At 39.5% G+C, this 16,433-nt stretch overlaps 1 protein-coding gene and 1 pseudogene across 2 annotated transcripts in view; one reads left to right on the top strand and one right to left on the bottom strand.

Annotated features, from left to right (window-relative positions):
- Positions 1-10,731, top strand: part of LOC143624259 (calmodulin-binding protein 60 A-like) — a 54,793-nt pseudogene extending 44,062 nt beyond the window's left edge. Inside the window, exons 2-6 of the transcript XR_013152076.1 lie at positions 8,802-8,914; positions 8,991-9,444; positions 9,535-9,694; positions 9,793-9,993; positions 10,276-10,731. The product of XR_013152076.1 is annotated as a calmodulin-binding protein 60 A-like (transcript). The remainder of the gene's footprint in view (positions 1-8,801; positions 8,915-8,990; positions 9,445-9,534; positions 9,695-9,792; positions 9,994-10,275) is intronic.
- A 1,308-nt stretch (positions 10,732-12,039) lies between these two features.
- LOC143624258 (calmodulin-binding protein 60 A-like) lies at positions 12,040-16,099 on the bottom strand. Its single transcript, XM_077094972.1, has 7 exons — positions 15,727-16,099; positions 15,381-15,459; positions 15,234-15,286; positions 14,493-14,983; positions 13,877-14,037; positions 13,438-13,644; positions 12,040-12,567 (listed from the first exon to the last, which is right to left on the bottom strand). The coding sequence occupies exons 1-7, from the start codon at positions 15,837-15,839 to the stop codon at positions 12,040-12,042; spliced, it is 1,632 nt and encodes a 543-aa protein (XP_076951087.1). The 5' UTR covers positions 15,840-16,099.
- Positions 16,100-16,433: the final 334 nt, after the last annotated feature.

Raw genomic sequence — 16,433 nt, 5'->3', positions numbered from 1 at the left:
TCAACTGTCTAGACGCGTAAGCTATCACTTTTCCTCGTTGCATCAACACGAAACCCAACCCACGATGCGAAGCATCGGTAAAAACAACCAGATCCTCGTCACCATCGGGTAAAGCAAGGATTGGAGCTTGCGTGAGTCTCTTCTTTAACTCCTGAAAAGCTTCTTCTTGAACCTTACCCCAACTGAATACTATCGACTTTCGGGTCATACCGGTCAACGGTTCGGCTATCTTGGAGAAACCTTCGATGAACCTCCTATAGTAGCCAGCTAACCCCAAGAAGCTTCGTATATCAGTTGGATTCTGCGGAGTCTTCCAATTTGTTATCGCTTCAATCTTAGCTGGGTCCACGGTAATCTCTTCAGGATTAATCACGTGACCTAAGAATTTCACTTCTCGTAACCAGAATGCACATTTTAAAAGCTTAGCGTACAACTTCTCTTTCTTCAGAGTCTCCAATACCTCTCTCAGATGCTCAGCATGATCAGACTCGCTTCTGGAATAAATCAATATATCGTCGATAAAGACGATAACTGACTTATCCAACATTGGCCTACACACCCTATTCATCATGTCCATAAATGTTGCGGGAGCATTCGTTAGACCAAATGACATTACGAGGAACTCGTAGTGTCCATACCGCGTCCGAAACGCTGTCTTAGGGATGTCTGCCTCTTTCACCTTCAACTGATGATAGCCTGATCTGAGATCTATCCGTGAGAACCAACTTGAACCTTGTAGTTGGTCAAACAGATCATCAATCCTTGGCAAAGGATATCTATTCTTTATCGTAAGCTTGTTCAACTCGCGATAGTCTATGCACATTCTCATACTTCCATCCTTCTTCTTCACGAACAACACAGGTGCGCCCCACTGGGAAACACTTGGCCTTATGAAACCTTTGTCGAGGAGTTCTTGCAGTTGGGACATTAATTCTTTCATCTCGGACGGTGCTAGTCGGTAAGGTGCTTTCGCGACGGGTTGGGCTCCTAGTACTAAATCTATCTAGAATTTTATCTCTCGCTCCGGCGGCAACCCCGGAAGATCCTCAGGGAATACTTCTGGGTAATTTCGCACTATAGGAACATCCTTCAATTCTTTTATCTCAGCTGTAGCGTTGACAACGTACGCCAGGTAGGCACTGCACCCTCGCCTTAACAATCCCTCGGCTTTTATCATCGAAATGACGTTAGGCCCAGAACTTTCCTTATCACCATAAACCGTCACCACACTACCATCCAAGGACTTTAACCTTATTATCCAACTCTTACATACTGTCTGAGCTTCGTACTCAGACAACCGATACATTCCCAAAACCACATCGAACCCTCCTAAGGTCATTACGTACAAGGTAACAGGGAACTCATGTCCCTCTAATTCGATCTTACAGTCCTTAACCATTTTTATTATTTTAACCGAAGTGTCACTAGCGGTTTCTACTATAAAAGTTTTAGACACTCGGCAACATTTCATTTTAGCTAATTTAGTAAAGGGTGTGGCTACGAAACTTTTGTTCGCTCCTGAATCAAATAATACTGAAGCGGAAATACCGTTTACTAGAAACGTACCTGTCACGACATATGGTATCTGCTTGACTTGCTCTTGGGTCAACATGTAGGCCCTCGTCTTTGGCCTTGACGGTTCAACATCCTTCTTCCCACTTCCCCCAGCTTCAGTACACTCTCTGGCCATGTGGCCCGTCTTACCATACCGGAAACACGCCGGCTTCTCGCTGCACTCATGAGCATAGTGCCCCACCTTTCCGCACTTATAGCAGGCGTTTGACCCCACTCTGCACTCTCCTCCATGCGCCTTTCCACACTTAAAACAAACATCTGATCCATTACCCCACTTACACTCGCCACCGTGCATCTTACCACACGTCTTGCACGATCTCTTCTCCCACACTTTCTGCTTCTTATCCTTGGAGTTCCACAACTGAGTACCGGGTCGTTTGACATTGACCCACTTCTTATCCTTCTTCTCTTCTTCCACCACAATATCATCCTCAGCCAGGTCTGAATAAACCATATCTGCAAGCTCGACATCAGAGTCAAAGGTGGCAGGTTTACTCGTCCTGACTAGCGTGCGGACTCTCTGTGGCAATCCCCTCATATGGAACTTGATCCTTTTAGCCTCAGTGTTAACCATGTCAGGCACTAACCTAGACATTCGGTTAAACTCGGTGGTATACTCACGATGTGTCATCGTCCTAGCTTTCAAGTTCAAGAACTTCATCTCCGCCCTCTCAACCTCGGCGTCAGCACATAATTTCTTCATAACTAGTTCTTTCATATCCTCCCACTTCATAGCCTTGATTTCCTCTGGACTCTCCCTCTGCTCAATCGATTCCCACCAGTACATCGCCTTATCACCAAAGGATTGGGTGGCGTAACCGACAGCTTGGTCGGGACGGCATTCGCTGATTCGAATAATTTTATCCATGGCGGTTATCCATTGAAGGGTAGCGATTGCGTCTCCTAAACCAGTCAGTTTCGGCGGGTCACAACCCTTGAAGGACTTATAGTTGCACCCACCTCGGCCTCTTTTCCCGTCACCGGCTTTCACAGAATTAACCCCACTCGAGGCCTCCCTCTCTTCTTCCTCATCTCTCCTACTATCACCACCTGCCCCTCCAGCAGTTCTTTCACGGCTTCCAGCGGACCCTCCCGGAGTAATATTCTTCACAGCAGTGGCTACATCTTGAACAATAGCTGCCTGAATTGCGGGATCCAATTGAACCCCTTCGTTGTTGACAGGACCTCCTCCAGCTGCACTCCCTTCATCTCTGGTGTTGGAAGTTGTCTCAACCGAAGGTTGCTGGGCACAACGAGGCCTGCCACATCGTCCAGTGCGACCTCCCGCTCCCACATGTCCTCCCGTTCCAGATATCGTATTCTAAAGAGGGAAACACAAACGTCATCACTCAAGGAACTATTTAATACAAGGATAGTAAGGCTAACAGGTAATAACAGTGGCCAGCTATGATTAGATGATCACGTTACTTTCTGTGTCCTATACACTTCCCTTTATGAGTCTATTTGTGATGGTTCTACATTAAACAGTTAAACAATCAAACAGTTCATATCATCATATACTCCTATCCCTAACAATTAAGCTAGCGTTCATACATTATTCTACATTACATGTGAAATTAATCACATACTTTACCTTTCTGAGCTTGCTTGAGTGATACATGGCATTCTTGAACTGGCATCTTCTTTCTTTTCTTACTTTAATCTCATTCTCTGTTCGAGTCTAAGCACGTAAGATGCTTAAATCTCTCGAACTTTGCTCTAATACCAACTTGTAAGGCCCCGTTACCAGTGCCTCACATTTGGACGTTGAATTTACTCATAAACATAGTTCTAAATATCAGAGTTAATTAAAACCTTCGCGGAATAACATAAAACATCAACAGTCAATACAAACATTCAAAACTTGTCTTTAAAACATAGCTTAAAACATGTTTTTTAGTTCAAACATTAACAATTACATCTTCAGATGCCAGCTTATTTATTCATCTGTCATGTGTCCCTCTTCAAACCAGCTGTCTCATTCTACTCACCTGCGTGCATACTAATAGTCAGCTACGCTGAGTGAGTTCTAGCTAATCATACAACATACAACAAGTTCATAATTACATACTTTCATACGTACCCCATACTTTCATACTTTCGTTTATACATACTTACTTACTTACTTACTCTTTTTCTTTCATATTCATACCTTTCGTTATAAAGAGCATTTCTCCCTATAACCTTCGCATATATTATTAGGGTATGCAACCCTTTAACCTTCGCATATATTATTAGGGTATGCAACCCTTTAACCTTCGCATATATTGTTAGGGTATGCAACCCGTTAACCCTCGCATATATTATTAGGGTATGCAACCCTTTAACCTTATCTTAACTTTCATTATCATCACCATTATCACATCCATACATTTAATATCATACATATCATAGCATACATACCTCCTTATTCACATACACATATCATACATACTACACTATTCTTGCCTTTACAGTACGTGCAATACCCGAAGGTCGTTCACGTACTGTCAAGCATACATTCATAACTATCACATTCGTCATTAAGACATACACTTACCATTTATGGTAAGTGTATTAACATTCACATCGAGTACGCACACAGCCCCGAAAACATAACAAGGAAATGGGGCTAGAAACTCACCTGGATTCGGTTGCGCTCGCCGTTAATCGTAATCCCCTTCTTTAGTTGAGCACGGCTAACTGTTAATTATATATATATATGTGTGTGTGTGTGTGTTAATCATCCGTATACTTAATTAAGTGGGTTATTTAGTTAGCTTAAGCATCTTCTATGTTGGGCTTGTTGTTAGATGGGTTATGGGTTTAGGCCAGGCCCAACTATCTATTAAAGCTTAGGCCCTGCTAGGGTCAGGCCCAAACAGAAACTGGGTCAGCCGAGAACTCTAGGCAGAAATCCCCAGTTTGACCGAGAACCGTGTTTTTGGCTGAGAACATCATGACCGAGAACCACATGGCCGAGAACCACATGGCTGAGAACCACATGGCCGAGAACCACATGGCCGAGAACTTTTTTTGACTGTCCGGATGGCCGAGAACCACAAAATATACCCAAGGATCTTCATTGTTGGCCGAAAACCCCCAGCTCGACTTGTTTTTCTACCTTAGGTTCCCACCTTGCCCAGCCAATTTGTTCTATGGCTCAAATCATGACCTTTAACCCTTTTATTATCATTACTCATAATCGTTTTACACTCGTTAGTAGTCCTTCATCAAGATCTAGTCTATTATAGGTACAAAGTTTAAACCTTTATCCCGTTTTAGGTCTAAAGCTTAAAGCTTTATCGGTTTTAAACCCATTTTAGCTAGATCCTTAGCTAATGAATAGATTAAGTCCATTTTTATCATCAAGTTTGCAACTTTATGAAACATCTAGACCCGATCTACTCTAGGGTTAAGTTTCATAGCAAACCGTTCATAAAAACGTAAACTTTAGGACCAAGAACATACCTTTAATCGCTAGTAAGGTCACGGTCTAGCTCGGTTATGAACTTGTAGCTTGTATATAGCTTGTATACCAAAGATCTATCAATAAAAGGATTGATTTGATCTCGGATCTTCCTTTTCCTCTCACGACCGCAAATGGAACGTTTGTGTGTGTTTTATGGAGGTGTAGGGAATATTATGGATAAGATGGATGGAAAAGGAAAGATTTAGGGGGTGTTTGGTACAGAGAATGGAAAAGGAGAGAAAATAGAAATGGAAATGGAATTGTAGAGAAAGAGAATTGGTATCGAGAATGAGAATCATTTCTCTTGTTTGGTACACGAGAAAATAAACAGAGAACTCTACCATACCCAACCCCACCTCCACCCAACCTGACACCACTCACCACCGCAGCCCCACCACCACAGCCCCACCACCACCAGCACCACCACCACAGCACCACCACCACAGCCCCACACCACCAGCACCACCACCACAGCCCTTTCTTCAACCACAGCCCACCACCACCGGCTGCCGCCACCAAATCCCCTTCTTCAACCACAGTACACAAGAAATTAAAAAGATTCAAATTTTTGGAACATAAGATATAGAAAAAGGAGGCTCAGATCTGTAATCACTGCCTCTTTGGAGATTTTGTGGTGGTGGTTGTGGTGGCGATGATGATGATGATAATCAGAAGCCACCTGCGACCACCGCCGATTTCCACCACCACTGTCACCCACCTGCGACCACAATCACCCGACCATCTGAAAACCCTAACCTACCACGAACCACCACTTGAAACCCTAATCTCCGTTCACCCGTACCACCTGCAACCTACAACCGGTTACCATCTCTGTGTTCACCACTGCGAACGGTGGAGACGGGGTGGTGGTTGCAGACTTGGAGACGAGGTGGCGGTTGCAGACTTGGAGACGAGGTGGCGGCCGGAGACGGGGTGGTGGCCGGAGACGAGGTGGTGACATGCTATGAGGAGGCTGCTGAGAAATGGATTTCTCTTTGTTTTAAAGAGAAATGGAATTCTCTAGTTTTAGAGAAATAGAAATGAAAAGTGGAAAACAAACAAAAGAAATATTTCTAATTCCATTTCTCCCCAATCAAATCCCTCTACCAAACACCCCCTTAGGGTTTAAGGGGTATTTATACTCCCTTAAGCCCATGGACCTAAGGCCCATATTTCCTTTTTGGTATATATTTATCTCCATCTAATTAGCCTACTTATCTCACTAGCATTATTATTTATTATTTGCTAATTCAGGTGAACCTTTCCGTTAAAACAATTAAAATGTTTTTATTCGAAATTTTGGGATGTTACACACTACAAACTGCCATTACAAAAAAAACACACTTGTTAATCATGTGGAGCAGCTTCATAATCATTTTTAAGAGACGCCTGCAACATCTGAAAACAGTAAACACATGAGAAACAGCAAAATGGTAGCCAATTTTGAAAGAAAAGAGGTAAAAGGCACATACTTCACCTTTTTAAGAGACGCCTGCAACATCTGAAAACACAATAATGTTTCTGTTTAAACATCTTTGCTGATATGATTAACCGCAGGTCCACAATATCAATATCAATATCAATATCAATACACATGCATAAATAAGAATAAACTACATTATAAAAGGGTCACAACATTTATGCAAGTAATAAGAATAACAAACAAAGTTGTTGTGACATACCTACAATAAAAAAACACTCATCCTGCTTCAATTGCACCTATCAAGGTTAGAAAGCTACAATAAACCAATTAAACCTGAATACTAAAATAACACAATGTCAAGAGGGAAATAAAAATGTGAAGGCAGATAACACCGACCCGTTTTGCAGCCAGCTCATTTGAATCTTACGAATTCCCACTCCACCGTATGAAAATATTATTTGTAGAGCATAATGAAACTCTATATCAATGAGTAGATATTCAGACTACACGTTAACATAAATTCCCTATAAATGAAATGAAAGGATAACATACAAACAAACCTTCACTCAAAAATCCATTCATCGTGCAAACTTTTGTAACTATATGTCAATGAAGCAAATTCCTTTTCATGCTTTCGCTCAATTGCAGACACCACCGCTAGAACCTGCTGCAATTTTTCAACAGTTACATAGAAATTAGATCTCCTTTAAACTTAAAATTGTACAAAGTGCAAGATTGAGAACCCTAACATTTTGTAACTGCTAATAAGTAATAACACGGTAATTAGTAATTGCAAGGTTGTAAAATTGAAAATTTACATCTGTGTAATCATGCGTTTTAGATGATTAGATCACCTGTTCATCAAGGTTGAGCCGGAAATACTTATTTTCCTTGCGAAACCGTCGCAATGGTCGTCAAGGCTTCTATCTATTTCAGAGCAACGGCTACGTCGATGACCAGCCGGAAACTGTTCAGTACCTGATCCGTCTCCCTCGTCTATTTCTCTGAGATCGCTCAACAAAAGTGAAAGAAAGAGATGGAAGGTATAGTGGTGGTCGTGAGCGGCAAAGAAAAGAGTAAATGCAGAGTTTGAATTTTGAAATGGAGCCTTAGGGGGTGTTTGGTACAGAGAATGGAAAATGAAAGAAAATAGAAATGGAAATGGAATTGTAGAGAAAGAGAATTGGTATGGAGAATGAGAATCATTTCTCTTGTTTGGTACACGAGAAAATAAACAGAGAACTCTTCCATACCCAACCCCACCTCCACCCAACCTGACACCACTCACCACCGCAGCCCCACCACCACCAGCACCACCACCACAGCCCCACCACCACAGCCCCACCACCACCACCAGCCCCACCACCACAGCCCCACACCACCAGCACCACCACCACAGCCCTTTCTTCAACCACAGCCCACCACCACCGGCTGCCGCCACCAAATCCCCTTCTTCAACCACAGTACACAAGAAATTAAAAAGATTCAAATTTTTGGAACATAAGATATAGAAAAAGGAGGCTCAGATTTGTCATCACTGCCTCTTTGGAGATTTTGTGGTGGTGGTTGTGGTGGCGATGATGATGATGATAATCAGAAGCCACCTGCGACCACCGCCGATTTCCACCACCACTGTCACCCACCTGCGACCACAATCACCCGACCATCTGAAAACCCTAACCTACCACGAACCACCACTTGAAACCCTAATCTCCGTTCACCCGTACCACCTGCAACCTACAACCGGTTACCATCTCTGTGTTCACCACTGCGAACGGCGGAGACGGGGTGGTGGTTGCAGACTTGGAGACGAGGTGGCGGTTGCAGACTTGGAGACGAGGTGGCGGCCGGAGACGGGGTGGTGGCCGGAGACGAGGTGGTGGCCGGAGACGAGGTGGTGACATGCTATGAGGAGGCTGCTGAGAAATGGATTTCTCTTTGTTTTAAAGAGAAATGGAATTCTCTAGTTTTAGAGAAATAGAAAGAGAAATAGAAATGAAAAGTGGAAAACAAACAAAAGAAATATTTCTAATTCCATTTCTCCCCAATCAAATCCCTCTACCAAACACCCCCTTAGGGTTTTGAAAGTTGTTGTTTGGAGCCAGGGAGCTTGTGGGTTGTAACATATGCTATAGGAGTTGTAAAACTCTTAATTTTAAGAGTTTTTGACAAATTATCTTTTTGCAATTCCTATATGTATTATAATATAGTATATATATATATATATAATATTTAAAATTTGTAGTGTGTATTTTTATTAAATAATAATAATAATATAAAATGACAAGAAGAGACGGAAAGAATGACTCGCACATCTTAGTTCAAGTTAAAACCGGTATTGGCAATTACTAGGAAGACGCGTGGAAGGTGAATCTGTCACCATCCTACTCTCTACAAATACTTACTTGTCCGTATCATTGGAACATCAAACCCTGCCTAGATGGTGACGAGGAGGCGACGCACAGGTGAGTGCAATCTATGTTTACAGTAAAAGGTTGAATTATCAAGTTTTTCATTACAGGTTTGCTTATCAATTAATAGGTCCAACAATTCTGTACTAGGAAGAAATTTAGAGTTAAGGATCTCAAACAACATTTCCTCTTTGTGGACCGGGGACAACATAGAATGCATAGGTGGCATGCCTGTTTTTGTGACCTTAGTAGACAGTCAAACAGAGGAAGAAGTGAAATCAGGGCCTGAAGCCTTTGGGAAAGTTGAAATAGTAGTTATTAAAGCATAAGCTGAGGATGGAAGAAATGAATTTGAGTGCAAACTTGTTAGCCACAATGGAGGAAATGAATTTATGTGACTAAATTTCCTGTGAATCTTCTACAAGGTACCGTTGATCTTCCTAAGATTTGGTTTGCACATGAGAGCGCGTGGACGAAAACGCCCAACCTTAGGCTGCAAGCAAAGTTTGTGGACAACTTTGACGGGGTTCATGTTAAAGATGCACATACAGAGCCCTTCCTTATCAAAGATATTCGCGATAAAGGTGAGCAAACCTTTATCTATATTTAGATGTCAAATAAACTATCAATATGTAATATCTAAAATGAACTATCTAATGAGAATTATTTTGCAGAAAACAAGAAGCATCCCATTCCATCTCTGGATGACGTGTATGGCGATTAAATAATATCGACAGAAAGGGACCTATAAAAGGAAGGTTAATCAATGCAGGTATCGGAACGGTTGGAGATTTTATTCTGCACCTATTTTTACGACCTCAATGTCTCAAGGAGGTAACTTTGATATTATATTTCTTTCCCTTTTGCTGACCGTACTACCCCCCCCCCCCCCCCCCCACTATACTTGAAATATTTACTTGGGTTTTTTTTAGATATTTTATGGTGGAGCGTGCACAAAAGCAAAAAACTTTGAGGAAACTGTGGATCATGCTCGAAAATGTGAAGCTATACTTACGTACCGTTCTAGTGCTGACCAAACAACTGAAGTTGTTTTCAGAGTCTCGGGTGATGTTTTGGGATTGTACCATGGGGACTCATTTCTTTCCAAACATACACTCCAAGAGACCCAAAAGGTATGCTTCTCATCCAATCACTAGAATCACATTACAATATCCTTTTTTTTTCTAATTAGAGTTGGCCTATTTAGTTATGAAGAGTGTTTTATTTCTGACAGGTAAAATGGGTCAAAAGTTTCCCAGATGTATAAAATCTTCTAAATCATTTTCTTCAAAATACCATACAATGAATTCTTTAATTAATTAATATCTGACACCCTAATCATTCATAAAAGTAGCTTTTTATGCTTTCTTTATCATATTACCACCTCTAATTGTATAGTGTATATGTGGTAGCAGGAATTTGCCAAGGAGTTGGTAATTTCTGCATTTAAGAACTGGGGGGGTGTAAATCGCTTTACTAAGGGCCAACTCGATGCACGTTCCAATCGTTTCCTTAAAAACACCCTGCTTCATGATGATCAAGATCCGTACCATCAGTTCTTACCCGAACTTAATGATGAGGTTTATCGCGAGTACGAGGGTCTTTGTACTTCCCTGCGACTTGAACTAGAGGAAAACCGGTCCTGTAAAAGATTGTGGAAGTTGTTCTTGGTTGTAAGATTCACCATAATCTTGCCAAACAAAAGTTTCCATGGTTCTCATGCTCGCAAGAAACAAAGATTTTCGTAGTAAACGATAATAGTAGATTCCATGAGTTTGAATCCCCACGTTCGTTTTAGTATGCTCGAAACCGCGAGAATCGCAATATCGCATAGTGCACTCGCATGTGGTGCATAAAATATTATTAGAAGTAGCGGGGAGATAAATGCAGGCGGTTAAATAACCGTTTTACACTCAAAGCAATATGTACAAATGAATGAGTTCCCACATTGGCATTGTGCTTTGGATGTGATACATAAGATATTACATAACCATCAACCCCCCAAACCCCCCCCCCCCCCCTTTCTAACTGGTCTTAAACATATACCTATACATATTATTTTTGTTTCCCGTTAAGTGTGGTGTATATAGAAATTGTTTAGCCCTAGAGTTTGTTCAAGTTGCCCACTGGTCCCTATACCTAGCGAAATGATCTGGTCAAGCGGGGTAAAAGGTCAGAAGGGTTTGTATACCACAGTGAACACAAACAGATGAAGCCTAAATACCCATGATTTTTATAAATCCAAACTTAAACACAAGAACTAAATAACCGTATTTTAACCATCAAGATTTGCATCTAATTTGGTGGATTACTTTTAAGTTCTAACACGGGTTCTATTCTATCCATAGCACAATTTGATATCCAGAATAGTTTTTCGCAAACATGGTTTTAGTTGCTAGTCCATGTCCACGATATCGTTACTTGACGAAGACATCAACTATAACACTATGTTACTAATAATTTTCTAAAATATGCCTTTGAATTAAAAAGGAAGAGAGGGAGATTGTAATGCCGTAAGCATTTTATTTTTATGGTATTCCGTGTATGAGTAAAAACCAAACGCTTCCAACAATAAGCCAAAAGGAGTAGGGACTTTTAAAATGAGTTTGAATCTGGACACTGGTCATTGTGTGTATGTATTTGTTGATCCTAAATTCTATATCATGATTGAAATTTGATTAATTTCGGTTGGTAAAAATTCTCCAACATCCAAAGACTGATAAAATTTTTCTGAATTTTCCTTTGTTATAATATAGTGTAAATTTACAATTCATTTACGGTCAAGCAATGGTGGTGCGAATTATACTATGTAATTCACTCTATTATAACATATGATATCCTAAAGACCCAGTGTATGGCTAGAAATTGAAAGCAAGAAACTTAACAAACCCGAAAAAAGATCCAACCCAATGATATAATTCGACTATAACAATCCCGAACCATGCAGTTTGAATTTTTGAAGCAACAATTGCTACATAAATAAAATTTAAAAAACAACTTTTCCCACTATGAACATGAAAACCAGTACCACCTCGCGACACCAAGTTCTTTCGGTGATGATTAGCTGAGTTTGACCAAGGTCTTCAACAAACAACCTAAAGCTGTTTCATGTATTCCAATTTCCAAATCATTGACCAGTGGACCGGCCGAATCCTGAAACTGAACTTATGTCTGTCTCTCTATAACCGCATATGATCATTTGACGACACATCCCCTTTCCGTATTGCTAGCATAAGCGAGAACCATTTCACAACACTCGACACGATCTTCCATCTCCTCTGAGCTTTGACCATAGCCGAACAAGGAAACAAAAACCGGTCAACTGCACATTGCAGTTCACCATCACCACCCAGATACTGCAGATGCATAGATGAGCTCGGGTCACAAATAAAGGTATTATCCACTCGGCATTCAAAGTCCATCGGTTGATCAAATCTCACATCAATGGGGTCCCGGCCATACTCGCCCAAGCCGGGCCGGATGATATCTGGGGATGGCGGGTTCATTAGGGGGTAATTAAACCGGCCTTTTGGAACCGGGTTAGTATTGCCTTCAGGATTTTGGCTCATTGTTTGGGTGTGTAAGTGTAACGGGTATAAATCTTCGGTGAAAGAACAGATACTGTTTTTAAACGACGCTTCATCGTCATAGGGAAGAACTTTGTCCAAGTTTTGAAATGCATGTAATACCAATTTGTGGGCTTCTGTCTGAATATGGAATTTAGAGTAGAGTTCAGTAATTTGTTTGAAATATGAGCCCGGCCCGTTTACTTATTAGCCGGCCAAACATGTAAAATATAAGTTTTATCAATCGGGTTGCGACTCGCAAGCCAACCGTAGTTATTATTTTCTATTTCTCTTTTGCTAAAAATCACCTTTATAGAAAAAAACTACATAAAATAATCTTCGTAATCGTAATATGCACCATAGTTATATAATATTCCAAGATTTTACAAATTAAAATTACAGTTTGGACTTTCGACCCATTTGACATGTTCACTCTTCCTTTTACCTGTTTGGCCCATCAAGGGGAGTAAATGAGCCGAGCCCGAGTTTGTTTAAGCTCGGGCTTGGTTCGTTTAACTTACGAATGCTCGGGCTTGAGCTAAGCTCGTTTCAATCTCTATTCCTAAAGCTCGAGCTCAACTCGTTTATATTTATTAACTTATTTATATGTTTTTATAATTATTTATTTATATATTTAAAATTATAATTTTTATATATAACATAATATATATTATGTAGGTATTCTTATTAAAATTTCAAATATAATAACAATTATTATGTAAATAAATATTTAATATATAAAATAAAATTTGTATGATAAAAGGCTCATTTAGGCTCGAGAGCATACTCAAGCTTGATAAATGAAGCTCGGGCCCAGGCTAGTTTTACACCCCTATCCGTTCCCTTTTCCTTTTACCGGTGACCCATTCCATTTTCCTTCTAGCTGTTTCTATCCATTTGACTCCAGAGATATAACATGACCCAAATTGACCCGTTAGTAAGTGAAGGGGTCGAATACACTTCTCTCGCAGTTTATCAGCTAATTATGAATTTAATTACTAACAAACTAACCTTTTCAGTGTCCGAGAGCTTATCAGAAACAACATACTTGCAATCTGCAAGAACTCCAAGAACTTGTCCCACAACATTAAATACAACACCATCTTTTTTCTGGGATTGAGGGCAATACAAGTACAATCTGTTGTCATCGATCACACATCTCGTAGCATTCTCCACAACAACTTCCCACATTTTAGTAGACATACCAGGGCCCAGGATCTGCAGTGTTCATAAATTAGTCAAAAGGTTTTAGGTGGTAAATAATCTTAAATTAGTATTTGCATAAGATAATTACAATAAGTGTCATATCTAATTTAAATCGGCACAAATCGACCAGTTCATAAGTAGACGGGTCCAAACAGTAAAAAAAATAATCGACCATGTCTAGTTTCAATCATTATTAGAAGACTCTTAATGAGCAAAACAGTAAAAAAAAAAAAAAAAAACTTACATGTCGAAGCATTGTAGGATCTAGGAAGAAAAGAACTAAGAAATCTTTCACGGTTTTGACATTTTCTTTGTTTAAACGCTTATGAAATGCTCCATCCTTGCTGATTTTTTCGAGTCTCCATACTTCATCACATAGATAAGGCGGGTGGTGTTTCTTGTACACTAAAAAACAATAAAAATCACATATTAGATTTTTTAATATAAATGATTGCAGAAGGTAAATTAAGGTATATAATTTTCATTCATAATGATTGTTCAAAGTAGTACACTTGCAGAAAATGACATGCTGTAACCTTTTGTTGTACCAAAATGTTAAATACTAGAGATGGAAAGATGGGTGGCTAACACTATAGACACATTATATATGACAAAACGGGCCATCAAAATTTCACATTGAAAAAGCTAATGTGTTGTTAAGAAAGCAGTATCATAACTACAATAATAACCTAAATCTTCAAATAAAATGATGTAGGCGTGAAAATAGACTATAATTTACTTTCAACCCGTGTGGCCCGTTCCAATTTTAGCTATCCTTTTTATTTGCTTGATGATTTGATCTGTTTGAGATAAAAGACAACCCAAATCGACTCTTTATGGGCTAATTCAAAAACACTTACATTCCCCACGATGATCCCTGACAACAAACGACTCCGTCTTTGCTTCTCTCACTCTAACTCCATCAACATTATCCAAAACCCGAGCTCCCAACCTAAATTTACGGCTTCTCGTCCAGCTCGAATTATCTGTAAAACAAAGATCACCAACTAGACCTACCCCGTCTTTTAAATTCAACAATGAGTTTCCACTAATAAGAGGTTTTTTCCCGCGCCTTTCTTTAACAATATTAGCATTAAACTCTTCAAGTGTCCAATTGTCACCAATGTCATCACCAAAATCCCCCTCAAGAACCACTATCTCCACCTTTGACGATGATTCAATCCCAGTCAAAATTGTTTTCCCCGTATGGGAATTGATTAATGCTACTTTTAGAATGTTGCAATCTTCTCCTTCAATACGGGCCCCAGTGAAAACCGGAAGGGACAAAGCAGTTAAGAACTCTAACTTAAACTTTCTTTGTAAGGTAGATTCTATCTCATCCTCATTATCCCTGTGTGAGCAACACGTGTTAATCCTAATTACGGATTAGGTCATGTAAACATTTGAACTTTTTTACAAAATAATTTATGTGCCGATCGAGTATGGTTTTATATAAAGAAAAGGTTACAATAACATTCACATGTACATATGCACTATGGCTACTTATATATCATGATCCGTTTTCTTTTAAGCTAATTTATGATTTAACTCGTTTGACCCGTGAAGAGATAAAATGGGCCGGAATCATATGTACACCTTACCATTTCATTTTAGCTATATGTTTTTGGAGTGCCACCTCAACTTCCTCTCTCACCTAGACACCAATATATACAAGAATCATACAATAATAAGCAAATACAAGATTTACATAAACTTAAGTTTAACACACATGATACATTTTTGCGTACCACTCGTCGGATCAATGGCTCCAAAACAGGCTCAACATACTTGTGAATGGTACAAAACTTCATCACCTCCAGCACAGCACTGTAAAAATCAAGAAAGAAAACATAACTTAAACATATACTATATTATTATTAATTTCCAGTACCTTTTGTTTTGCTAATGTTTTGATTCATATGTCACATGTTAGTTTGTATAGTACTTTTGTTTGCTTGCTTGTTTGTTTGTTTGTTTGTTTGTTTGTTTGTTTGTTCGTAATCTCCAAGAGTCCACAATTAAACATATATCAACCAAAACATATTGAATAAAATCTTAGGGTAAGCAAGCTTGCTAGGGTTTTATGGGACTTACCTTTTAAAAGAAGGGCGTTTTCGATCTTGTTCATGTTCATGTTCATGTTCATGTTGTTGTTGATGATGTTCCTCCGGCGTGGTGTAATCGTGCTTTTGCCGCTTCTGTGACATGATTAGAACCACCACCACCACAGGCGGTGAGTATGGAGAGTAGGGTTTTGAATGAAGACGAGGACGTATAATTATTATTTCCAGGTGGAGATGATGAGTTTGAAGAAATGATGATTAATAAAGAATGAATCGGTGAGGGTGAACAGTATCAAACCAAACACGACCAACATGCGGTGTCAGATTACAAGACAAAACTCCCGAAGCTGTTTTTGATAATTTATTGAGTAAATACAAATTAGTTTAAGGGCTACATTCGCAAGGACAAAAGTACGGAATATGCCAAAAGTTGGTCCCTATACTAAAATACTCAAGAGGAGTATAAATATAAATAAATCTTTTAAGTATGGGCTAAAGCTAAATATTCCTATTCTCCTTTACCATTAAATGCTTACATGTTATAAATATATATTATTATGATTATCAATACCAAATATAGATTAGGCTTTTTCTTCAAGTAATATTTTCCTATATATACATATCATTGTATCTTATTGTAATACACACCTTAGTAATAAAATCTCTCCATTTTCTCTTTACATGTCTTCTCTTATTCTTTAGCTATTAGGCTTGTTTCACAATACGTTATCAGCACGA

This window comes from Bidens hawaiensis, unplaced genomic scaffold (assembly GCF_021521415.1).
Source record: "Bidens hawaiensis isolate Kalapana, Puna unplaced genomic scaffold, B.hawaiensis_p1.1 tig00003752_1, whole genome shotgun sequence".
Taxonomy (NCBI): Eukaryota; Viridiplantae; Streptophyta; class Magnoliopsida; order Asterales; family Asteraceae; genus Bidens; species Bidens hawaiensis.
The sequence above is the reverse complement of the archived record's forward strand: the minus strand, read 5'-3'. Positions and strand labels throughout refer to the sequence as shown.

Coding starts and splice junctions, on each gene's coding strand:
- LOC143624258 (XM_077094972.1), bottom strand. CDS start 15,839: ATGTCACAGAAGCGGCAAAAGCACGATTACACCACGCCGGAGGAACAT. Junction 15,460..15,726: donor AAACGCCCTTCTTTTAAAAG/GTAAGTCCCATA, acceptor TGATTTTTACAG/TGCTGTGCTGGAGGTGATGA. Junction 14,038..14,492: donor CAGGGATCATCGTGGGGAAT/GTAAGTGTTTTT, acceptor ATTGTTTTTTAG/TGTACAAGAAACACCACCCG.